At 40.1% G+C, this 26,595-nt stretch overlaps 1 protein-coding gene across 5 annotated transcripts in view; it reads right to left on the bottom strand.

Moving 5' to 3' along the window:
- Window positions 1-2,848: 2,848 nt before the first annotated feature.
- The window catches only part of ATP2B2 (ATPase plasma membrane Ca2+ transporting 2), a 286,168-nt gene continuing 262,421 nt past the window's right edge, over window positions 2,849-26,595 (bottom strand). For 3 of the 5 annotated variants that reach the window (XM_032120301.1, XM_032120302.1, XM_032120305.1), the window contains 2 exons: window positions 23,074-23,256; window positions 6,105-6,416 (listed from right to left, as the gene is read on the bottom strand). In XM_032120301.1, the coding sequence (XP_031976192.1) occupies window positions 6,105-6,416; window positions 23,074-23,256 (495 nt within the window). Of the gene's footprint in view, window positions 6,417-10,790; window positions 10,847-16,818; window positions 16,991-23,073; window positions 23,257-26,595 lie in introns of all 5 variants that reach the window. The other 2 variants (XM_032120304.1, XM_032120303.1) reach the window with 2 other exon arrangements.

Here is a 26,595-nt window from a genome sequence, read left to right as displayed (position 1 = left end):
TTCCTGTGTCACCTGCTCCAGGTGACCCTGCCTAGGTGGGGGTTGGACCGGGTGGTCTCCAGAGGTCCCTTCCAACCCTGGCTGCTCTGGGATTCTGGGAAAAAGGCCCATCTTTAACAGGTGCCACAAATGCTCTGTGAAACTTTCCAAGAAAGCTGCACAACTCATTTTTCTAGTTTTCATAATCTTGTAAAAGCTCTTTGCTGTGCCCCAGCAATGCTGATTTTATACCGGCTCAACACAGCTCTCTTAGAGATTCTTAAATGCCCCCACACAAGGGCTACAGGGAGGTGCTTTGTAACTTGCTGGAAAAGCAACCAAATCCATCAGAGAGAGAAGTGAAGTACATTCCCCTACTTGGAATTTAACACCTCGCTTATTACCAGGCAAACATGGGCTCCCAGACACACAGAAAATCAGTTTGTTTGAACATAGGGGAGAAAATATTGTAAACACTTCCTTGGGTGTGTGTTTTTCAACAGTCTGCCCTGTTTAATGAATGAGCTGTTTAATCATACTTCTCTTCAGTTCCCATCACGTTAGATCATAATGTGCCTGTTAAAACCTGCTTGCAAAAAGAAAACCAGAATCAGACACTTCCCTATTTTTCCCAGTACCTCCTGTAGCAGTGTGCTGGTGATCAAACCCGAGCACTCTCTACACTGATTTTATAAAATGGGAAATATGGATTTGTAATTGATAGCCCAGGGCGATGCACACATGGACCCTTGTCCAGATCTGAGCCAGGAATACATTTTATTATATACTTATTGTTGTTATTGTTATTGTTATTGTTATTATTATTATTATTATTGTGTTCCATTCTGCCAATGTCTCACACTGCTGCAGGAATACAAACACAAATGGGAAATATCCAGTGCTTACCTTTTGTGGCTCCTCAAAAGCAACTCTAAAAATGCTGGAATACCAGGAGGAAGTGGGAAGAGTTGGGCCCTGGTCCTTCCCCTGTGCACACATTCACTGCTACAGGGAGGAATCAGCACCACAGAGGGTGCCACTCATCCTTGGCATGCGGTAACAGCAAATATTCAGTGGCACAGGGATGCTGGAGGTCACCTACTCCTGGCTGGTTTGGGAATCTCAGCCTATTCATGAATGTGGACTTCATTGGAAAAGGCCTTCAGACAGGGAATACTCTTTGAGCACCCTTGGGTTGGAACTCAGTGCCAGATCAAGCCAGTAACAAGCAATTACGACTCCATTTCATTTCATTATATAGCAAATTATAGATGCACCTGCATTTTCTTCCTCTTTCTCCCTCATTTCCCCTTTTTGCCTCTCCCTCATCCACTATTTTTGCACCATTTTCCCTCTCCTATATCAGTACAGCACCTCAGAGCAAATCTGCACCTGGTTTTCCTACGGGGCTCTCAATGTTTACCCTCGTAGTTTTAACACAAAACAGCTAAAACCTCCTGGCATTCCTATTTTGAGTCAGGGTATCTGGCCTGCTTCTCCCTCACGGATTAATAACTTCAAGCACGCGCCTTTCCCAAGCCTCGGCTGGATGCACAGAACAGGAATTCAGTGTTGTGGGGAATTTCATTGCTGCTCTTCTTCCCAGTTTGCACCTACAACTCACATCCATGCCCTGCTGCAAAAGAACTTCCCAAACTCTCCTGAGAAGGTGCAGCTCCTAAAATACATCTCTGAGGCTCCAACATTCCCAGAGGGCTTAAAACACACTGAACAATGCCGGCCTTTTTCTTACGCACGCCTCCTCACAGACACTTCTCAGCAGAGATGAAGAGTCCTGCCAAAAGCACTTGGACCAAGGCTGCAAATAAACTGATGTGTGTAAGGAGGAGGTAAATGAGTGACAGAGAACTGAAAGAGAAATATTTTCTGACTATCACCTACACTGAGCTCCCAAAATCAAAGTAGAAAGCAGTTTCACTCCAAAGCAGCTGTAAAGCTCCATTCATCCAAGAAGTCTGCTGTCTCAATAATTGTTTTCTGTGGGGGTTTTGTTGAGTTCACTGTGTTGAGTACATTTTTATTTATTGGTAACTTTCCCCACAGTGTAGCACTATTTCATTTTGGCCTCTATCAAATCTTACTTGTCATAGAGAATCGGTGAGTAAAAGTTTGAAATCTAGGGGAGAAGACAGGAAAATCTGTAACTTAAAGCCTTTTACCTTTACAAATAAGATAATCTGACAGCCACTCACCTCATACCTGGCCTGCTTGGCTAACTCCTAAAGCAACAATATTGTGTGAGCACAGATGCACTGCAGTTTATGAACAACTGCATCAATCGAAGCAGAAAAAAAAAAGGGAAAGAACTTCTGGGCTCAGGGCCAGAGCACCGGAATGACAATTCCCTCCTTTTTCCCTAGGTCTTAAGTGGCAGGATGAGTCCTGGACTGAACTCCCCAATTCTAGGAAGGTTCAAAGATCATTTTTCTGATTTTGACAGAGGGAGAAAGAGCTGAAAAAGTCAATGGAAGTGCAGAGCTGTCATCAATGACAGGAAAAGCCTCAGAGAGCTCTTGGTCTCAGGGCTGAGATTAAACTCATTGTTTCCTAAGCAAATTCACGTCATCATTTGACTCTGTTGCACACTCATTCCAGCTGATTTCCCTGCAGCTTTCCCAGGAGCTGTTCCCACCTCCACATTTCCCAGCCAGGCAGGAATTAAAGCCCTGGGGGCTGCCTCAGCCCCTGGGGCAAGAAAAGCAAACTCTGCCTGGGGAGCAGGGTCCTCACTGCCAATCCAGAAGATTTACATCCACCTGCACATCAAAATAGCCCAGTGGGAATCCAGAGCTGCATCTAGTGACTTCAGGTGAGAATAAAGAAAGCTGTTACATTCAGACCATTATTGTTCATGCTGCTTTGTGAATTTATTTCTTTAAATTTTCCACTTGTGCTCCTGCCAAGAGAGATCTATTAGACAGAAAGCAGCAAGAGTAAAACTTTATCATTTTGTTTCAAACTATAAAATAATTTACATCACATATTTTACTTACTTTTGTCTTTTTGTTTGTTTTTTTTTTTGAAACCACAAACATTCCAGCATCACACTGTAGGAATAAGAATAACAATAGAAAGCATAACCTTTTGCATAGTATTAAATGAACAGACAGAGTAAGTTCTTTATTTACAATTATTGTCTAGATAAAAAAATTCATAAAAACAGATGAATGAACATATATTAATAACCCCTAGTGGGATGGATTGCCAATGTACCACTGTATTGTTGTCCACAAATCTCATGCTGCTAAGTACAGTACGTAGAGAGCGAGCATTTATATATTGCAGGGAATTTTAACAAACTGATCATTTTGGTTTTTGATCCATTGTTCCCATCACAGAGAGGTCAAGCAAGAAAAGAAAGGAATTGTGATGCACGACTTGTAGTTGAAAGGTCATAGCTATTCTGCTTTAAAAAAAAAAAAAAAAAAAGTCTATCATTTATCATATACATAAAGCACAGTCTCTGCTCACAAAAGCCCAAGTTTTCTATGCATCTCAGTTTATATATGTTTTACTATATATACACAGAATGCAGTGTTCGTTTTCTTAACAGTTTTCAAGTCTGCGAATGGTACCTTAGGGAGGGGTACTCCTACAGGAAAAAATTCAAAAAAAAAAAAAAAAGAAACAAAGAAAAAAAGAAACCAAGAAACCAAGAAAAAAATATGAAGAGTGTTCAGAAACAAAAAGGCAAACAGTCAGTGTGTTAAGATGCTGAAAGGAAACTGTTCCAGTATTAATAGCTTCTGTAGATGTTCGAGTCCAAAGCTAGAGGCTTCCCTGTAAAGAGATACCACTTTTGTCTTCTGAACAGAGATCCCGAGCGGGCCACAGAGAGCCAATCCGTGGTGTACAGAGGGGAATCACCGGATTTACAGAGCCACCGATCCTGACTGGCTCCCATCCCGGCTTGCTGGGAGCCAGCTACCACTGGCTACGGGCTCCTGCCAGCTCACACTGCCCGCAGGGACCTGGGCACCCTGCCGGGCTCAGCCCGCACCACACACAGCTAAGGACGAGCCAAAAGCATTGGAGCTCCTACCCCAGAGTCCGGAAGCTGGCAAGGGAAGCTGCTTAGAGCTTTACCTGGCTGATAGTCCTGATGCACCCTGAAAACATCTGAGTTCAGTCTGCAGTTTGGCCATGAGTCTAAGCTTGGTTTGGAGAGTTCTGGCTTGGTTTAGCTGCTGTGACTGCAGAGATGCACCACTTTATGGAGCCAACTTTAAGACAACCAGAAAACACCTTAACAACTCAATTGATCGAGATGGTTGGAGGGTGTTTGGTTCCAACACGCCTGGCATAATCAATTGTGTAATTCAAAATGTCTTTTGCACTGTACAGTTATGGAAAAAAATCATATGCTGAAAAGTCTCCAAGCAAACTTTATATTAAATACAAAAATTATTTATGAAAAATCTGTGATCCACAAAGTGCTTAGCATTCAAGTGGTTGACATAGCAATTGTATAAGCTCATAATTTTTAAGTTTTTTAGGGCTGTTACCATCTTGAAAAATGTTTTTCACCTTCCATACTGCAGGTTTTCAAAGCAGCTTTCTTGGTAGAAAGCTCAAGGTAAAATAATGTCTTTCTGTGTTACTACAGGAACACAAGCTTGGTTAAAAAAAAAATCACACAAAGCACATCTCAATACACAATTAATAAAGATTTGTTCAGTCCTAATAGTGCAGAAATTACATTTTTCTTCAAAAAAAAAAATCGAAGCAACAACCTACAGTGATTTTCATCCAAAATGCCAACAGCCCATACCTTGCAAATAAGAAGGAAATAAATGCCTAAAGTACTAATTGAAAAGGATTAACACAGTATATCACAAGATTTTAACATTTGTTTTATCTCCATATAGACAAACCAAATATAACTTATTTTAAATTATAAACTCATTTAATGTCTCTCTAAAAATAGTTTTAGAAGCCATTGCTGTATGTCTAAAGAATGAAGTAGCCTCCATTATTGTATGTTGCACCAAAACGAGTTCAAGCAGATTATCAGAAGGAAGGAAAAAAAAAAAAAAGAAAAAGGAGAGAACCTGATCATTTTGATTTTTATTTGAAACAAAGGAAGCCTGGTTTACCTCCCTGTATATAGGATCACAATGCTACATCCAATGTGTTATATTTTGGCTTCTTTTGTTATTTACTAGCAGTATCTACATTATTAACAAAAAAATAACAAACAAACAAAAAAAAATAAAGAAATCAGGCAGAAATCAGAGCACGGTTGTAATAAAATATCCAGAGTGCGAGAGTACAGACATTTTCAATGAGCTGAGCTGAGCCATTTTTATACTACTTCAGCAGGAAGTGCTTTCTTAACCCTACAAATAGTTAAGGATATTATCTACAGGTTTGTAAACAAATTACATTCTTTTTTTAGGACATAAATAAGTTAAAATAGTCAGAGCAATTTGAGCAGAAACAAGGCAACATGCCAACAAAGAAACTTTATATATATATAACTATATATATATAGATAGATATATACATATATATAATTAATTATCTATATACTTATATGTATATATCTCTATATATAGTCTCATAAATGTTTAAGTTCCTCTGTCCAACTGGTGCAAATCTACTGTGCAAGTTAAGCTTCGCAACTTCAAAAAAGTTATTTAAATTAATCTATACAATTGAGTCCATGCCACACAAGCATTTCAAAAAACTCACAGACCAGTGAATTGGATAAATAGCCTCAGAAAGAAGTCCTCTGCAGTTCCTGCTTAAGGAGGAAAAAAAAAACAAAACAAAAAGGAAATAAAAACAAACAAAAAGAGAGAAAGAAGGGCCAGCAGTGTACAGTACATTCATGCAGGAGGATTTTTTTTTGTTTTTGTTTTTCTGAAAGGGAACGGGGAGGGGGGGGTATGTAAATCAGCCATTCATTCTTTCCCCAAAACCATTGTGATCAACAATTCATTCACTTGTCTCAGAGTGAATAAGAGTTCAAACAGCTTTTCAGCCAGCAATGTTTTTAATATATATATTTATATATCTCGGTTGCTGTGGGGTTTCTTATTTTATTTGACTTTAACTTTTCATATTTCTTTTTTTTTTTTTTTTTGCAGTGACCTTTTCAGCTAGAGTGATGTCTCCAGGCTATGTATTGGGCTTCCTGGACTAGAAGAGGTAGCTGATTTACTTGTATCAGTTGTAAGATTGATTCCACTGTCGATAGCACTGTTGTTCTTGTTCAGCGAGGACGGTGGACTCGAGTTTTTCTTGAGAGCAGGGTCTTCTTCTAGGTCTGTGTCATCAATGAGTGGGATGTGGGGCTGGGAATCTTCTATCCTAAATTCAGGATGAGTCATAAAGTTGTGAATAGAGGTTCTAGATTCTGGTTTTTCTAAACCTTCATAGAGAGAGCTACGGAATGCCTTCACGACGCGGATCTGGGGGGAGAAAAGGAAAGGGCTGTCAGAGGGCACCTCCCCAGGGCAGCACCGGGGCAGAGAACACTTGGTGAAAAATGTAGCACATGGTTAGGGCAGTGCAGGCAGCTGGAGTCCAAAGTCTCTGGATGTTATATGCATAAACGAGTGGCTCAGTTATGTGCATTTTGAATGTCTGTGCCAACTGCAATATTAAAATAAATCAAGGTTTAAAGCCATCAAAGAACTGATGGGGAGGAGTGGTTAAAGAAAGCCAAGGTCCACTCGTGTGGTACATCCCTAGTAAAAGACAAGCCATGTTAATTGAAATGCAAATGTCAAACCATGCATGTTGATAGTTTTTTTGCAGTGAGTAAGTAGAAAGGCTTTTTTTTTTTTTAATTAAAAAAGTCTCTTTTGTATTGTAGTTAAAAAAAAAAAACCATTACACATAACATATCACACTTCACAAACAGAAAAGCACGGAACACAGACACGGTTGGATGGGTACGTATGAGACACACACAGGAGCCAAGTGTAAAAACTAGAATATCAATGTTTTTAAAGCAAAATCTAAATGGATGCAGCCAGGAGCACAAAAAGCCAAGCAGACAAAGTACTAAGCGTAATCATGCCACCACAGGGGAAAAAGAAAATCACAGTTACCACATGAACAGAGATAACTTGCACACAACAACTACACTTGGAAGCCTGGATAATGTGAACATAGTATCGTTGAACCAACTTTTATTTGTCCTTCATGCAGATGTGAGGTAAACACTCGAGTATAGACCCACTGTTCTAGCCATTTAGCTTGTTAATAAATAGAAGAACATGTAATAAAATAATGTATTGGTTGTTGGGTTGAATTGAGTCCCATTGTTAACAGCGAGCTGTTTTTGTTTGGTGTCTCGGTTGTGCAGTTAAATGCTGAAAGCCACACGATTTATGCCATATATGCAGTCTTTAAAGCAGGTCAGTGACCTGCGCCAGGGGCCATCTAATGCCAGCAACCACCTGGCAGTAAGAACAGAGGAGAAAATCAACTCAAGACTCAGCCCAGCGATTCTCAGGGATGGTGCCCACAGCTTTCCCAGTAGGAAATGGGAGGAGCGGAGTGAGGAGTGGGGACGCTACATCCTCTGTGGGTGGGCAAAGGGAGGGATGCTCTCTACGTCCCAGGGACCTACCAGTTCTCAAAAGAAGTGAAGGGTTGTGCTGGGTTACTGCTGAAAAAAACAGAACCTTTCGGAAGGGGGTGGAGGGGCAGAGAGGAAAAAACAGAATGGCAAAACGTGATCTGTTGGCAAATGTTTCATGACTAAGTATGAATTCTATCCCTCCACTTCCATGTAGTCCATGAGCAAACCTTGAGCATTTCTCAGGGGGGAGACCAAAACACAGGCAGAGGCAGAAAAGGTGCAAGCAGGTACTGTGAAAGCTTCTCCACACACATTTGAAATGGTTTGGTGGTTGGCATGTGGATCTTTTTACATGCAAATATGCTGCACATCGTTGGTTGGCCTGATAACACCACTGCTTTGTAAAGCTCTAATTCCTCTTTTCCTTGGCAGGCTGCAGTTTAGTAATGGCGTAGGGCCACGGGGTTCCAGCTGTGGGGTCCAGCTGATCCTGTGCTTGGAGCTGGCCAAGTTGGACAGAATTTCAGCACATTTCAGGAAGAGGCTGCCTTGGTTTTTTTTTTCTCTTTGAACTCGGTCCTTGTTTATGCTCTCTAAATTTGGATATTCATCATCTTTTAAAAATCTTAACAGCTGAAGTCCTGCCAACTTCAGATCCTTGGGTCAGCCCAAATACTCTCCCTTCCCTTCACACATACATTTGGTAACAGCAGGGCACAGTACAAAAAGTAGTTCATGTGACTGCTTGTGCTCCAAGTAAGAGGATTGGAGTGGCACAGAACAGCTCAGCCAGGTCTTGGGGTGTGAGAACATTTTAGGTTGGCAGAGGTGCAAGAGGGAAGATTGTCTTGCACACTAAACCCAACAAATAAATTTGGAGTCAATTTTACCCACTACAATCACACAGTGTACCTAAGAGAGCTCCTGGAGTTATAAACCAGGGGTTTGTGAGAGCTGAATCTGAGTTGTGCTGAGCTCTGTGAGGGCTCTGTAGAGTCAACAGAGTGGGGTAAGAGATTCATCTGCATTGCTAGAGGCAGAAAGGTGACAAACTAATTCCTTCACTATCTATGCCTGTCTAGCTTGTCTTTTAAAGTGCAGAATAATTAGTCTAAATGATGGAAAAAAAATTGTATGATTTTTGAGGCAGCCTTAAAACCATATTCCCATATTGCCCTATTTTAAATCAGGAAACTTTTTGTACCGTGGGTACTTTACAGGATGGGCTGATGAGGGGACATTTCTGCAAACCTCCCCACTACTTCTGCTTTCTAAACACAAATACCAGTCCCCTCTTCAGCTGCAGCTGAATGCTAGAGCTTATCAATCAACAAGATAATCAAGATAATTCCATGATCTTGAAAGCAGCCACTTGTGGCATAGACTTAAGTTCTATTTGCCAGCTGGATTCTTTTTAGTGAAGGCAGATTTTTATTTGAATAAAAGGGTTTGATATTATCCTGAACAGATCCAGCAGAACACAGCGAAAGGAAAGCTTTTCTTCATCACACAAACAGTATTTAAGTCTCCGTGGTTTAGCAAGAGAGGAACTGCTCTCAATTTGCGAGCTCCACGTCCCGGAGCAGGGAACGCATCTGCATTGCTTTAACACCAACATTTGGCACCTCGTTTGGATTGAATTCCAAGCCTCTAGTCAATGCAGGGAAAGCTACAGATCCCAGTTGTGTTTGACAGGCAGCTCTGCAAACGTGCCTGCCATGACCTGGATTTGGGGCTCTGCAGTGGCTCCTGAATTAAGAAATTAATGAGCCATTGCAGGGAAGCACTGCAATGATGACTTTTGGCTCATGGATAGAGCTGCAGCCTCTTACTTTGGGTGAAGGTGTGTGGCAAAATTTTTGGCCTGGACTGTTTGGGTCCTGCAGGAACATTTAGATGTTTCTAGAACGGCTTCTACTTGTTCACATTGTTTGTACTGGAAATATTAGCTTAGAACTGCTTCAGCTCTGCTGACACCTCAGGTAGCTCATCGTCTGAAGGCAATGGTAACCTAAGGGCCAAACTGGGCACGTCCCTAAAGCTGACAATAAATAATATTAGATTTCTAAAGAGTTTTCTTCACAAGGCAGCTGTGGATACCCACGTTCTTTTCTTAAAATTTCTCTACAGAGAAATTAGTTTTCCATTAATTTCTCACTTTAGAGCAAACTCCCTCCTCAACTTAAAATTTTGCATATTTAGCTTGGCATCCAGAGGAAAACATTTTTTTTTTTTTTAGTGTCACACCTCATCCAGTGACAGAATTTCAGCATTACAATAAAATTCGAAGTCTCATTCAAAGCCTGTCCCCAATGGATCAAATTATTGCTTGCAGGGACAAAACTTACTGGACACAAAGGCAGAGGGTTTGTTGCACATAAAGGTGGCATTCCACCTTCTCTACCACAATACTGCAATATTTAATCTACTTATTATAGCTGATCCCAGATTTAAAAATATGATTTACCCAGAGTTACATGGCCCAACAGCAACAAATTCTTTTAATACATGCTTAAATTCAAGATTCGAGGTAATATCTGGTGTAAAAATGTTTAGGGGCTCTGCTGAAACAAAGCCCACCCAGGTTTTTTTGAAGATAAAATAAAGCAGATGAACTTGGGATGTTGTTATGGCTGTAAAAGCATGGAAAAGCAGGGACATCCATGATGGATAGAACCTGGGAAGTGCTGGTTTAGTATGAACTATGTAGAGTTCATGTAATGGTGCTTCTTTATGAGACTGACAATGCCAAGGGAAGACAAACAGTGAGATACAGCTCCCTTTTCTCACAGTAATGGAGACAACAGAAAAAAATGAACTGCTTTTAACAAAAGACTGTGGGGACAACACTTCAGGACATTTTTGACACTGCTATAAGTTTCCACTTCTTTCTTCTCTGGAGCTGTAACAGAAAAAAACTCTTCAGCTTCATCCCACCTTGAAAGTCAGATTTAGTATACTGCATCAGGCAAGAAAAAAAAAAAGCAAAAACAAACAAAAAAAAAAAAAAGAAATAGAATTTTAGATACTACAATTGTTTTTTTTTTCCCATCAGAAGAAAAAGGTGATATTCAGAATGTCAGTCCTATGTACAACCATCTAGGCAAAATATCCAAAGCCTGGTAAGCACCAACAGCTGTTTATGGTTGGTAGTGTGTGGGCTTATACTCGAATGTTTACCTGGCTTCATCTAAGCCAAGTATCTGGAGTTTGGTTCACATTCATTTCAGGCTCAAGGTTAAAGACTCACAACCTCTTTTTATTTCACTCTCTCCTGCTGAACCCTTTTGTCCAATGTTCTCTAGCCCTCTGGGAAAACAAACACATTTAATATTCAGACAGTAGAGAGTAGGGCACTGCAACAGCAAATAAATTCAATACTGAAAGGTCAGTAAGGTGATTAGTATAAAATTGTAAACAAGAGGTCAATTTTGCGAAGAGATGCCAACTCTTAGGTGTAACTGAGACTATTCTAGGTCAAGACTAAAGCTGTACAAAGGTAAAGGAGTTTGGTCAAGGACTATTGCATATGGAAAGCTTTGAAATAGGAAACCTCTTCAGTATATTGGTATTTATTTCGTTTTGAAGCCTCCCAGTTTTAGGTGAGTAAAATCAGATTAGGTCTCCACAGGAGATGCTGCATGGATTGGAGTCACCCATAAATTTTGTGCCTCGTATGTTCTGGAGAGCAGAAGTCAAGCAAATTCAAATACAAAGTAAAAAAAAAAAAAAAAAAATCTATAAAAATTAGAATTCTAGTTTTCTGCTTTAATGAGTGAGATGGATGCACAATATTATCTGTGCTATACTCTTTCCACATAAAGATGCAGTAAATCCTGCAAGTGCTGCTGAAAATTCAAACCACAGGCAGCAAGGAAAGCAGAGCACCCCCACAGGCCTGATTCTCATTCCACAAAAGGCTCACAGGGCTGAATTCCACCGTGCTTTAGAGTATAAGAGCAGAGCCATATGCAGGGCTTCCACTTCCCACAGCAGGATTGCTGCAAAATTATGGAGTTTGACATTTTTGTATCAGATTTAAATAAATCGCACAAGCCTTTAAGAGAACGTGTTTGTGCTTCAGGATCTAACCCTTCTTGCCATGGCACATCTCCACTTGAGGGCTTGGCTTTATATTTAGGCTCTAAATCTGCTTAATTAGCCTTCAGGGAGGAGATACAGGAGTTGATTTTGATTTTTTGCATATCCCTGCAGGGTTTGATCAAACCCTGGTTACAGCCAGGGGAAGTCCTAAGCTTTAGTATGGAACCCCAATTCAATGGTGCAACTTTTATAAACATATTTTTAGCTGTGGGTTTCAATTCTGCTTGGTCCATTTCCTCCTGTGATGGTTATACCTTCCTGTACTGAAAATGCCCACTGGGCTTGCTCTGGGATCTGAATGTAGATCGATATTGGGCAGCAATCTTTGCCTCAACATTTATTAAAATAGATGATTTCTTTAAAAGAAAATTGTTCCCATTTTTCTTCATGAAACGATTCCATCCAAACAAGATTTTGCCTCAAGTTTTAGCTCTAAATTTTCAATTATTTCATTTACAGAAAATTAAATATGTAAGAAATATAAAAGCTCTTCATGCAAAGCAGACTGCAAACAGTTAAATGGAATCTTTAAGATGATCTCGTGGGAAATGGGCTGTGAGAGCCACAGGAACTCAGCTTGCTGAGTGCCTCACGTTGGTGTGGCACAATTTGCAGATGCTCATGGCCTTGTGCCAGCCCAAAGCAAACCCTGGGTGACACCTGAACCTGTAAATGACAGTTCCTGCCCCTGTGCCACCCCAGCAAAAGCTGAATGTCCAACACTGCTCCCTATGCACGACACGTTCTTGGCACGTCTCAGAAATGGCAACTATTCTTTAATTAAAAGGGGAATGGGAAAGGTCGTCTGGCCATGCAAATGAAGCCCCAATTCTGAAGGCTCTGGCCCCTCCAAGTGAAGCAGAGCACAAATCCAGCCTTAGGGGTGCTGAGCTCTGCTCTTGCATGAAGACACTTCTTAAAAACCAACCAACCAATCAACCAGGCATAAAAATAAGCCAAAGAAACCTTCTGAGCTCTGTATGATGGACAAACACCTCTGAGACAATTCTGCGGTTGACTGGTGAGATTTTAACTGCTGCTATAAAATTTGGAGTCGTGACTGTGTATTTTCTCCTGTCTCACCACACAAGTGGGTCGCTAGAGGCCACTGCTGCTGGGGTTCATGCAGTAAAAAGTTTCAAGGGATTCCATTAAGTATTTGCTTCTAAAAACCTCTGACAAAACTGACAGTTCTCAACAGAACCAAGAAAAAGGAACTCTGGGAGGTCTCCTTTTGGTGGGGTTTGGTTTGGTTTGTTTGTTGTTTGCCCAGTGCTTTCTAAACTTAACAATTACAACCTTTTCTGGAAGAAGTGAGGGGGGTTTTTTAAGAGACCTGCAGTTCCTGACTGCTTCCAGTTGGGAAGAGTAGGAGCTCCATATGAGAATGAGGGGAAGAGCAAGCACAAAGGAATATTAAATGTGTGTCTTTCTTGGAAAATCTGAATCGGTGCTCTTTTGCATGGGTTACCTATTGCTAACACAAACCAGGTACAAACAGAGTGGGATAAAGACTTGTTTACTTTGTGTACAGTTAGATATTCTCACCCTCAGTCTAATTAAAAAATCTAGCCATAAAGCATTAATCACATAATTTTAAGCACAAGATAATTTTTGGGGTTACTAATTCTGAGCTCCAAAAAGGAAAAAAGATGCTCCACTGCCCCAAGGTTCTGGGTTTTTTTCCCCCAAAATAAAACACAGAAAAAAATGCATATAAAATACACATCCACCAAAGGCTGTACCTGAACCCACCCCTAAGTCTGCTGTGTAAGAGCTTTCAAGTGATAGAAGTTTGTGTGTAAATCTGAGTGCTCATGCACTCAACAAAGACTACATCCGCAGAGAGCCTTAACTTCCCCATATTTTCATATTCTGTAGCTTAAATATTTGCATATTAAACAGGTGTGCATATTTAGTGGGCATTTAAATGAATTTCTTGATTTTTTCAGCATATAGAAAATGCCAGGTTTTAATTTGCAGGAATTCTTGCTCTGTTTATTTAAAGCTTCAACACCTTTCAAAAGAGACGAGGGATTCATGGATGGACCCCACTGTTATCAGTTAATGGTGACATCCCGGAGTTTGTAGTTTGTGATTGGCAAAAACACCTTGAGGGCTAACTAGGGAAACTTTTGTATTGTATTAAATATTCCCTTAATTAAAGGATTCCACAACTCTGAATGGGCCAAATTTGTGAATGGCTGCTAACTACATGTAATAACTTGCTAATCTGTTTCACAAACCACTGCAGGAGTGGATTTCACAGGAAGATTTCTCTTTAAGCAGGCACTGAGCTTTGAGTCAAACATTAATTTGCCCAAAAATACTAGAAAAAAATTCCATTAAAAAAAAAAAAAATTCCAAAATGTTACTATAAGCCTGCAGAAGAAATCTCACAGATTCCTGAGGAGTCACAATTAACTTTCTATTAAAAAGAAATATAATTAGTAAAGAACTTCATAAATGCTCTGTTAAATTCGACTGACATCTTATCAAGAGAGCATCATGTGATTCCTCTAATTTTTTGCTAAGTATTTATTGACATCAGACCCTCTCCATTTTAGGCACCCAAAATGACACCTGAAATACCCCAATTGTTGCAACTGGCTCAGCCATTTTCGAGAACTAGACCTTGTTTTCCTTCCTATACTCTCCCTTGACGCTCCCCAAAATATATTTACATATATTTTTTAAAATCCTGAAGAATGGGAAAGCCTTCAAAATCAGAAGTACAATTATCCCGTTATTCCCTTCCACCCCATGGGAAGAGGGGAATGATTTGGGGGTTGAGCCACTCTGAGCAGCTCAGAGGAAAGCAGCCAGTCCTGTGTGACCACACACAGTTTAAGCACAGAGTTAAAAGCAGACCTAGGTGAGCACTTTGCAACTGGGATTTCCTCAAAAAATGCCAATTCATAAAAACATACCCCATTTCTATGAAATTTGGATTAGGAAAGGTTTTCCAGGTTCTGGAAGATGAACAACCCACTGCAAATACCCCATTTAAAATTAAAAACCGTGGGGCTTTTATTTGTTAGTGTTTTTTCACTGCCATTCATAAGTTTGCATCTTTGTATGAATAAATCAAAACTTTCCCTAAGTGTTATAATTCCGATTTAATACCAGCAGACATTCTGCTGTGGTAATAAAACACCAGCAGTCCAGAAAAACCACTTTAAAATCCCAGTGTCCAATTGGCCTCTGCCATGGAGATCCCTATCTCTGGGCAGTTTAACAAATCAATCATCTGGCTTTTATTGCCCTGAATAAACGTGGCTATAACCAGAGGAGCTCTGGAGAGCTGTTTTATTTCTCCAAATGAAAGGTGACAAAGGCTGGAGCAGATTCTGCTTTCTCCTATTAATTAACTGCAGCCCATAAAGGAACGAGGCCCTTGTCAAGACACAAGAACATCCAATTCTTGTTGCTTTGCTGCAGTGGAGAGTGGAGAGGGAAGATAAATTGTCTATTTAAATTCTATTAGATCTTTCCTCCCAGAGCGCTGGCTACAGCATGTCAGGGAAACATTTCCCACAGCACCACCAGCTGCTCCCAGTTTCCTGCTCAAATGGAGAAATGCTACCCTGGGAAGTCATTCCGTGGGTGAAAGGCAACTTTGGAATTTTGGTGGTTTGTGCCCTCACGTGTGGAAGCGAGTGAACCTGGGCTCAGGAACCTGGCACAGCTTCATGACTTTGCTTCTCCCAATCCTGCTGTTGCCATGGAATAGTTCAGGTGAAAGTTCTCAGGCCAAACTTCCCAAGATAAAAGTAGGAAAATATAGAAAAATCTCCAAGGAGCAATTGCCAAAGTTGGAACTGAAATAGCTTTAGCAAAAATGATGTTTCTCCTTTAAATCCGACAGAACTTCAGGTGCTGTGCTCTGCTCTTGCATGAAAACACTTTAAAAACCAACCAACCAATCAACCAGACATGAAAAAAAGCAAAAAAACCCCCTTCAGAGATCTGTCTGATGGACAAATACTTCTGAGACTATTTTGTGATTGTTCGATAAGATTTAATTGCTGCTATAAAAGTCATGTCTGAGTGCTTGGTGTGCAAATACTGAGGGGGTTTGCACTCAAACTTGAAAGGTCAAGCTTCCTTTTTCCTGCAGGAGTTCTGGAATTTTATGCCTTTCTCTTGTTGGCCTTATCTCTGTCTGCCTTCCCTCTCTGTGTTGGCCAGAGAGAAAAGAGCAGTTTCTTCTCTGTCTGGCCAACTTCTCTCTAAAACTTGTATAAGGAATATGCCCCGTTATCTTCTGCAGCGTGTGGCAAGCTTGTAAACGGAGTTCTCTACATTTAAATATTCTTTTAATGCTCTAATACAAAATAGCCACTCACAGTCCTGGATAAATAAAAATCTAGAACCAAAGTCTTCCTGAGAAACTGGAATTTTTCTGTTACTGAAGCAGCCCTTCCTTATCAGCTGCCTCAAAGATGTTTCATTCCCTTCAGTACCTCTCCAGTAGATATTTTGCATCTAAAACCAAGCTGTGTCAGGATTTTAGGATTCAGAAATCTGCTTCTTCTAAGAAATTTGTTACCACACCAATTTTGCTGTTTCAACATTGTCCTTTGATTTGTCTAGGTCCCTCCTGCTTCAATGCTTACCTGCCAGTGAACTCAGAGATATAAATCTACACCTAAATAAGACAGAGAGAATAAATCTAAATAAGGTGGAGAGAATAAATCTAAATAAGTCTTTCACCTTTCATGTAAAGTTTAACCCCTTAGCCTGGCATCATAAACTACATTCCCTATTTTCTTGTTCCTTCCTTTCCATGTCTTTCCTGGACATGTTACTGAGGATTCCTGGTGGAATGATCTGATATCTGAAAAGCTCTAAAATCATTTAAAATCTATCTTTTATAAGCAGTAGAAAATACATCAACGACACTGAGAAAACCTGACAGAACCCTCAAATAAAATTGAAATCTCCTCACAATAGGTAAAAAATGACCAAAATTCCTGTCCTCACCGTGAGTTAGCAAAGAGAAAGAGAGAGCAACTCCTGGGGAGTATCTACTGTACACAAAGTAATCACGTCCCAGGTTTTGAGCTAATTAAAGTCAGAGCAGAGACTGGGGAGGGGCAGAGGAGCTGAGTCTCAAGCGACTCTGGCTAAGTTGGCATCTCTGAGGGTCAGGTGCAGTAAGAATTCACACTCACGCCCAGCCGCAGCAGCAGAGGTGCTGGTAGGAGAGGAAAGAGCATTGGATAACGATACGTGACTAGGGCTAGAAATATTGGTTACATCCTGGGTCTGGCTTGTGACGGAGGACTGTCTCCTGAGAGCCCCCTGAAAGGAAGTGCCACTCTTGAAAGTATTGACTACTTCGATCTGTAACGGAGGAAAGAACGAGACAAGTTGCTTAAAGTATGGATACAGTTGCATAACTGACAGGAATAATCATGAAAAACAACAAATCAACCGTGCACACGCTTCTACTTCAGGTGGAATCAATATTTTTAAGGGTCCCTTTTCAATGTTTTTAGAAACGATTCAAATTTTCTGTCTGGATAAAATGAGGCAGCTCCGGACGAGGCAGTGGAGCTGCATCACTTTAAACAAGTAGAAGATTTGAAATAACAGTCTTTTAAAGTTTAAACCATTTTATTTAGGAGTAAATAGAAACAACTGGAATGTTTGATATCACTAATCTCCACTCTTTTTTTCCTACTTAGATTAAAGTCACACTGTTTTTTCTCTCCAGGGGGAGAAAAAAGTCAGTTACTCAGTTGGAATTTGGGGGAGGGGGATGGGGATGACACTCAATCAAAACAGAAAAACTTTAATACTCAAAATATGACTCCATTTTGTCTATAAACCCAGGGTTTCCAGTACACAAGTTTGATAAAATAACTCTTCCAATATTTAAGCTGACTTTTTCTGTAATGAAACTTTGCATAAATTTAGCATAGTTGTAAAGAATGTTGGGGGTTTATAACCAGAGGTTTAAAGAGATTAAAATTGTATCTTTATACAAAGCACTTAAAATCACCCAGAAAATGATGTGGAACTGGATTGACTATTGCAGCAAATAACATGACAATTTTCTACTTGTTTTCATATGCCTGTTTGACAGATCCATCCTGAGCACTTTTAGTCCTCACCACAGAGGATGAGTTAAAAACAAAGCTGAGTATTTCAAGGCATCCTTTGGCACCAGTGTAAACTCCTAAAAAGCAGGCTCTGGGTACAGAGGGAAAGCCAGGGATTGGCAGGAGTAAATCCCACAAATCCCTACAGCCCAAAATGTTCTCTCTGTTGCATCAGTGCAACCACAACAGACAAAGCAGCAGGAATTCCCACGGGAGGAATTCGACCAACTACTTGTTTGAAGTAACCCACTGTTACCAGATCATGCAGCCCACATTTCTGGAGATAACCAGCCTAGAAAAAGGGAAATTGGTGGTATTTTTATCCATTTAAACAGCACAAATCTCGGTGCAAACCCTCCTACATTTTCCAAGAGGGAAGAACTAAAAGGAATTTATGATTTTCTGCTGTGGTCAGTCTTAGGAATAAACCAGTTTGTAGGGCTGCATCTTCATTAATATGGATGTTTCCCATCTCTTAATCTTATCTTTGGCCATCATTGTTTCTTTTCCTGTGTGTTTTTATGGGAATAATCAACCACAGCCAGCTGGAAAAGGGATCCCATGTTACTGCTGTGAAATTGGCACCGTGAATTTTCCTACACAAAGCCCAACTGATTTGTTCTGTCTGAGCCCTGGTACCATTTCACTGCGCACACCCAGGGCTGGACAGTGTTCAGCAGACCCCACAACTGCAGAGCTTTGTTTTTGGCAGCAGACTTACATGTCCAGTGCAAATCTCACAGTAAATCAGACAACGTGAGGTGATTGGCACATGGGGTAGGGCACGAGGGGGGTGTTAGCTAAGGTTCATGGAAAAACCACATGGCTCAAACCATGGCTCATGTGGCAAATTCAATACTCACCTGAAACGCTCTACAAAAGTAGAATTAAATACAGATCTTGGGTTCTCGGGGTCGAACCCAGGTGACAGAGCACTCTTCAAAAGAGACCATTCAAAAAAGACTTCTGAGACTCCCACTGAGGGCATGAAATGTGCTGATAAACCCTGAGCCAAAGGGTATTTCTAGATGTGCAAATGCCTTCCTAACAAACTGAAAGCCTCTGGTACAAGAGTGAAAAGATGAGGGAAGATCTGTATTTAATGGTTTCTTCAGAGAACAAGAATTACAGCCATGTAATTTGCTTTTCTCCTGAAGAAAGGAACTCCAGCTCTTCATGGATGTAATTCATGGGGGGAGGATGACAACCTCCCCAGAATCGTAAAAGCTGAACATACAGGACTGTGCTCTGCCTGAAGCCAAGAAAGAAGAGAAGAACTTGGCCCAAAAGTTTGTCTTCTCCAAGCAGAAAATAACAAAGAAGAAAAGAGTTCACGGAAATAAATAGTGCACTTTGAATTAAGATGTAACCTTTTAATGACAAGGGAAAGCATTTATTTAGAACAATTCAAGCTGCTAAAGAGGAGAAAGGAAACAAAAATTCTTGAGTTTAAAAAATTTCCAACACAATATAGGATGCAGTGGTGTTTTGATTATGGACCTTCAGGTAGAGAAAAAATACTGTGCTACATTTGAAGCTTATCCATAACGTTGAAATTTTTCACACCCTTCTCATTTTTCCCTGTGTTCTATCCTGTAGAAGATCCCATTTTTTAAGGTGTGCACAGCCTGTAAAAATATCAGTGATTAGCAACTAAAAAACATTTAAAATCTAATAGTAGCAGAATAGTCCTGGCAGAGCAGATTTTTTTTCCTGATTTTTAACACAAAACAGATTTTCAGAATGATTTCTTTTTTCATTAACATGAGTAGGACCCAGGACTCATTCCCCTAATCTCCAAGCAGGATATTAATTTAAAATTTAAAAAAAAACCTTAAAAAAAGCCACCTTTCTGCACAAAATAGAACCGTTTCCATTCCACTTACACAAGGCTACCACGATGTTTTCTATATTAAAAGCTACATGGAAACCATAAAACGAAATTCTGGCTTTTCATCCAACATCAGAAACTGTTGCCAGGAGTGACTTTCACTGCTGGCAGGTTTGAATTGGTTGAAAAGAAAAGTTTTTATGTTTTCTACATGAAAAATTAAGGGTGAAAAACGCAATACAGCACCGCTGGGTGGTTTTTAGCATCTGAAGAGGAATAATCTTTAAGTAGCAATTGCCACGTCACCTGTATTCCTTTCAGCTTTTCCTTTTATTCTCAGAACATTCCAGGCAGTTGTTTCCCACCTGATGCAGATAAAACAAACTGAATTTCAGGATGAATGAAGCAGCAGAGGAAAGAATCAGACCGGGGGTGTAAAATTCTGAGAAACTTGAGAAGTTTTTGAATCTCCTCACTTCAGAATGTTTCCATTCTCAAATGTGAGGGAACTAGAGAAACTTTCAATGGACAATTACAAGAGTTGAGATGCATTTTTTTCTCCTGGTTTTCACTCAGCTGATGCAGTTTGGCCTGGAGGTGAACTTGGTGAACTTCCCAAAGGCTGTTAGACCCAAGAGGGTGTGATCAGTCTTGTCTGCCTTCAGAATGAAAACTTTGTGAGAAATGCAACAAAGACTGGAAAAAACTGCAGAAAACTTTTGCAAAGTCCTGTCTTTATGCAATTTCAGACCTCGTTTAGATCCTCCTCAAACCTGAATAACTAAAATGAGCCGTTTGTGAAGCTTCACACCTCAGTGGTCATCTGAGAGAGGCTTCCAGTGAGGGAACTCTTCCATTCAGAGAAGGAGAACACACATCCATCCAGAGATTCCCTACTGCATGTTTATAAGACAAGAAAATATCTAAATTAACAACAGGAGGCCAAAAAGAACAAATCAGAAGTTGATAGCCAGTGTCTGGCTTAGTTATGTGCATTTTTCATACGCCTTTCAAGTGAATTTATGCAAGTCTTCACAGAAACAGAAAAATCCCAGTGAAAATCCCTTCTCTGGTGTCTTGGGTTGAACCCTCTGTTTGAGAGGGGATGTGGAAGAAAAATCTCTTTAGCAGTGCAAAGTTTTGTCAGTTTGGATGGGCTTAAATGAGAGCACTGCAAGGGAGATGTGTTGGTCACCTGCAAACAACACCCAGCCTCTTGCAGGTTCTTTATTTCAGAAGTGAAAGCTGTGGCCATCTGTCCATAGTGACTGAAGAGAAAATAAGGGCAAATCATCTAAATTACAGCAACAAGTGTGAAAACTGGTCTTGGTAGGATTGAATGATCAACCTGATCCTGAGCCCAGTGTTTATTCCTAGTCTGCCATCCTCAGAGAGATATAAAATGAGGGGATGCTCTGCCTTCTTCTTCCGCCTCTCCAGGAGTGCAGAGGACTCCTGCAAATCCTCCCAGGGATGCTACAGACATCCCAATCTTCTTCCAGCAGCTCTTCTTTTGCTGGCCTCCTGAGAAATGCAGTACGAGGGAATTAATCCACCTGGAAGGGCCCCACACACAGCTCAGGGATCAAATCTGGACCTAAGTCCATCACTCTCCGCTGCACACCTGGGCACTGCTTTGGAATCTGCTGGCCCATTTTCTTTTCTTTCTTTCATTGTCATTGCACAGATGTGAAATGGATGCAAAAAAATCAAAGTCACTGAGTAAATAAAATGAGAAGAAAAATCACAGAGGCCTCTTGGCAGAGAGGAGGGAGACATCCTACCAGAGGTGCTTCTACAGCTAAGAGCAGAAAGGAAACTGAGATGGATGTTAGATAATTAATGTTAGAGAGATAATTAATGTTCATTTGGGTTTAAGTAGTGCAAAAGAATCATTTCTCTGTGAATTAAGTGGACAAAGAGATGCAGAACTAAAAGCTACCTCTCAGACTAGAAAGAGAACTGAAAGGATGTAATTTGCTTTGTTTTGCTTGAAGATATTTACACTCACCCCAACCAGAAAGACATCCTGACAGAAATGCCAACAGGCAACACTCCTCCTACAGCCACCAGGGAGAAAAGAATGCACATTTAGAGGTCATCTTTCCCTGAAGATCACCGTTACCTGGGCACCTGCCTGTCCCAATTGAAATTTGAATTTGAATTTTCTCTAGTGATGAGTGCTCCTGACTCAATGGAGTCAAGACACACAACCTCAAAGCTGAAGATCCGTATTTAACCACTTACCACAGAACCCTGGGAATTCCCCAACTCTTAATCTCTACCAGCAGCTTCCACCCTCTTTATTTCATGCTCTGCAGATGCAGCCAAGAGATTTCAGTGCCCTAATTTGACTTCTTGCCATCATTTTCTTCTAAATTCCTGGGTGCATCTCCCTCCCACCCCCCCAAAAAAGTATCAATTTGTAGATGTGAAAAAGCAGAATGTGCTATTTATCTTGGATGAAGGCAAAACCCCCAAATCTTCTGAGACAAAAATGTTCTTTAGAAGATTCTTTCAAGACAAAAAGATCTTTTTCTTAATTATTCACCTCTTTTTCTTGTCAGGCTCATGTAAAACATGCACATCTGATGTGGTGATATCTGTTCTCTGCTGCAAGCTGGCAGAAATACTCGATCTTAGAAAGATCAAGCAGAGCACACCTGAGTGCAATGAAACACTTCACTGCAATGGAAAAGGCAAAAGACTTCACATGATTTTCTTCAGCACTCCAGCACAAATTTTACAGCTCCTTAACCTGCACTATATTTGGCACCATTGTTCAGTGCAAAGATCTGGTATAATAAAAAATGCCGTGGATTTTTGTGCTTAGCAGAAGTTGGGCAGAGATATTTCTAAGGAATCGTTCCTAGTAGCCAACTCTTACACCTCAATATTTAATGCCTGCTTAGGCCCTTCCTACTGAATTCCAGAACCACATCTTTCATTACCTAATAGGAAAGAAAACCAATCCCTCTTAATCGTGATTGATGTGTGGCAGTGCCAGAACTGAACAGATTAAATTTTTTAATCAAATTGTTCCTCATACTTCAGACTCCCCAATTTCAATTATTCTGTTAGTGCAGCAATGGCAGCAACAATATATTTTTTTGAGCAAATCAAACAATATGTTTTAGACAGCTTTCAGAACATTCTGCGAGCTGATGTTGGCCAAGCAGCACAATTTTATGAGCTATCATCACTCGAGGAGAAAAAGAACATCCAGTCATGGTATTCTCAAATCACAGATTCCTGGGTTTGCATTTTATCATTTTATATCTTTGCAGTTTATCCCTTCTGCTGCACACAACCCCTTTGCTCAGATCCTCTATTTTGTTTTTCATGGTTTTCCTTTGGAAACAATCAACCAGTGCCATCCTCCAAACACACAAATACTCCGTGGCTTCCTGTTAACGTTATCTTGCCTCGATCCCACATTAAACGTTTCTTTGGGTGGTTTTAGACCTTATGGGCATTTATTTTTAGCATACCTGGGTTTGGATTCTGTTGAGCCCTCGGAACCAGAGGATTTGTCCACGTCGGAGTTCTCTCTCTGCATGATCAATTTCTTCAACATCTTCATTGAGCTCTTCCTCAGGGACCTCCTCCTTCTCAGTGAGCCTCCCTGCCTCCTTCAAAAACTTTAGCCTACTTGTTGGGATGGTTGCAATGACCTAAAATTACAAAAAAGTACTGAAAACATAAGCCTCATTCAAGAGCAACAGTATAACAATCTGCTAATTACAAAAGAGCAATCATATTTTAGTAGGATCTAGAAAAGCTGAGCTAAGCCTGTTCCTAACAGCACTTTGCACTTGGACAACTCCATTTTAGTCCCAAAATATTTCGTTTACTATGTGAACAATCAGCGTGATTTGCACCACTAAACCACAGTGTGGAGCAAGATCAAGGCTGGGAAAATTGTTACCAATAAAACAAACAGAAAATAAAACAAGATTGAAATATTTTAATGTAATTACGGAAAGAAAACTTAACAAGACTGATAGCTCTGCAATTAGAGTTTGGGTATTTGTAATGAATTATGGTAATGGGAGCTGAAAATTCATTGCATCTCATAAATCTTGCACTCCCTTGGTTCACGGCTTCAGCTTCCCCTTGTTCCAGCAAGTCAGGATTCTTTCCTGGCATTTCTCAAAACTGAGTTTTCTGAAAGGTCTGGATCTGGCTGTTGGACTTCTCATGGGACTCTAACTCTGTGTCCTTACCACCAATAAATTCTGATTAACTTAACCCCTCTTATTCTGTTTGCCCACCAACACGGTCCTTGGCAGTAACTAATACAGGAGAACAATCTTCCAACATTGCAGATACTGCAGCTGGACAATTGTTTTCAATGGATTTCAGTGTTACCCTCCTGGGCAGTCATTTTCTCTTTGTTCTGATTCCTTGAATAAAACCAGGAGCAGATTGGGCAATTTAAACATTACCTGGAATACACTGAATGCTTAAAGTAAACCACCTACAAAGTCAACTATTAGACCCACTTAGCAAAAAACTGCTGCAATTTTCTTTTTTGTCTTCGTTTCAGCAGTGAGCAACCACAACTGTGAAGCCCAGATGTGTGAAAAATGAAGAGAGAACCAAGACAGCTGAGGGAAATTGGTGAGGAGAGCTTTGGAAAACTGGAATGGATGCAGTGAAGACACGTGGAAAGGTTCCAAATATTTTCAGGGTGAAAGCAAACTTTTGAGTTTGCTGAGGGTCTCCTTGAGCTTCATGACCCACAAGGCCACTTTTATTATAATGTTTTCAAAGACAGATTAGAAAAAAAAAAAAATAACCAAACCAAACCCAGTTTCTACACTACTATAAAGCCTTTTTAAAAGGGGGTTGAAAAATAAGATGCAAACCTGGAAAAGGAATGAATTGGTGTGACATGAGTAAAGACAGAACAGCAGAGAAAATGAAAGGGTAAATCTCATCAATTCAATACTTACTGAAAGTTCTTCAGCCTCCCAGCTTTCAAAACTACAATGCCAGCACTCTACAGAGAGAAACTACTGGAGACTGTGGGATCTGATGAAATTGACGGTGATAAAGGATTTTTAAGCCAATATTCATAAAAATAAGTGTAATGGATCAGGATTCTATGTGATAGAACATTCCTCTCCTGCACCACCTCAGCCAAGCTGATAAGACTCTGCTCTGATTCTTTCCTTAAGGTGTTTACATGGCTTTTTTCATTATTCATTCATTTTCTGTATCTGCCAGCACCCACACTGGTCAGGGCACAGACTCAACAGACTGGAAGCAGATTAAAGAACTAAATATTATTCCCAGAAAAATGAACACAGCTTTAAAAAGTGATCAGTAATTCTGGGAATGGGACATGAAATACTTTAGAAAGCCTTGGTTGTCAGAAGGGATGGGAACTGTTAGAAACCTGTCCCTCAAAGCATCTCAAATTGACTTCCTAGAAACTGCTCCTTAAATTCCTTTTAGAAGTGCCTGCTTTGACGCTGGAACTTGGAAATCTTGATTGCTTTTAGTGGCTCACAAGAACAGTGGGTTCAGGAGGTAGATTAAAAATAAGAAGAACAAATTTGTTTTGTGGTGAATTAGAATGAGTCACAGCAGCAGAGAAAAGGCTGAGAAGGAAGAGAAGCATCATAAAGGAAAGGAATTCTCTCTCACTGAAGAGCTCCATGAAGAAAGGCCTTGCCACAGACTGCAAATCATGGGAATATGGGCATAATTATTTGGTTTTAGCTTCTGTTGTTCTTTTCTGGTCACTACATACTGACCACAAGATGGATTTTTTTTTCCCCCCCTCTATATTTGCTTTCTTTTCAGTGATAAAATTGTGGCGGTGTTCCAATACCAGTTTTAATTTAATGTCTAGGGTCTCACAATAAGCCTGGGGCAACTAAATTGAAAAAAAAATGCTGATATTAGTATTAGTTCTCAGTGATTATGTAATAGCCATGGATAACAAAATTTAGAAGCCAAAAAATTGATCAAAGGCCGTGGGAAATTCTTCACAGCTGAATGAAGCAGATTGGATTCTTCTCCCTCTCCCTGCTTTACTTCCCTCTTCTCCAAAAGATGGTATTTTCCAAACAGTTGGAAAAAAATCTTTAAAATCCTTCCTTTCTGAGATTATCAAACTGATTTTAGATCTTCCTCCGGCAAGGCCTTAAGTCAAATCCCAACCTCAGGTAAGAATTATAGTAGAACCCTCTAATAGTGGTGGGTTTCAGCCAGATATGCATTAAAAGCTGTTCTGAGTCTGAGCGTTTCTAAGGAAAAATGAGGCCAAACTGTCCAAAAAGTGAATTTTTTTTTTCCAGGGGAGAACAAATAATCAGATTTGAAAGCAAGCATTTATTCCCTGCACTTCCAGCAGAACCACAGCAGCTTCCAACTGCAGCTGGCCATTTCTTGACTCTTCATAGAGGCAAACTCTGGATCTACAAATCTCTTTACATCTGAGAGAACAAAATGTAACTTCACTTTTTTCTTTACTGCACCAGGTGGCAACAACTTAAATACCCCATTAATGTATTCAGAGGTGAAAAAATACTATTATTATTATTAAGTTTGTAATCCGTGTTTGCACATAAAAGAATAATGTAGGATGTTAACAATGGTGATTATGCCTGTATATTACTTCCAGAGAATGGATCCCAATTTATTTAATATCATCTCATTGACATTTATTTCTTCATCCATATACAATTATATATTAGCCAATGATGACAGAGGATATAGCAGAAATTTAAAAGGACACACTAATTTAACTGCACTTTTCTACAGCTATTAAAAGCAAAATAATCTCTTTTTTTTTTTTTGCACTTCCACTTCCATTGTTCACACACAGAATTAGGTGGATGGAGAATCACTGCAGGAATATTTTAAACATGCTGGAACTTTTCCTATGACAGCTCCAGCAAGGGAATGAGTTGGTTGACCTAGAATTGGAACTTCATTTCAGCTCCAAAACTTTGCCACATCCTATGGAAGGAATTCTCTTCCAGGGAAGGAACAGAATT

The sequence above is a fragment of the Corvus moneduloides genome, chromosome 11 (genome assembly GCF_009650955.1).
Source record: "Corvus moneduloides isolate bCorMon1 chromosome 11, bCorMon1.pri, whole genome shotgun sequence".
In the NCBI taxonomy this organism is placed as follows: domain Eukaryota; kingdom Metazoa; phylum Chordata; class Aves; order Passeriformes; family Corvidae; genus Corvus; species Corvus moneduloides.
This window is presented reverse-complemented; position numbering and strand designations above follow the sequence as displayed.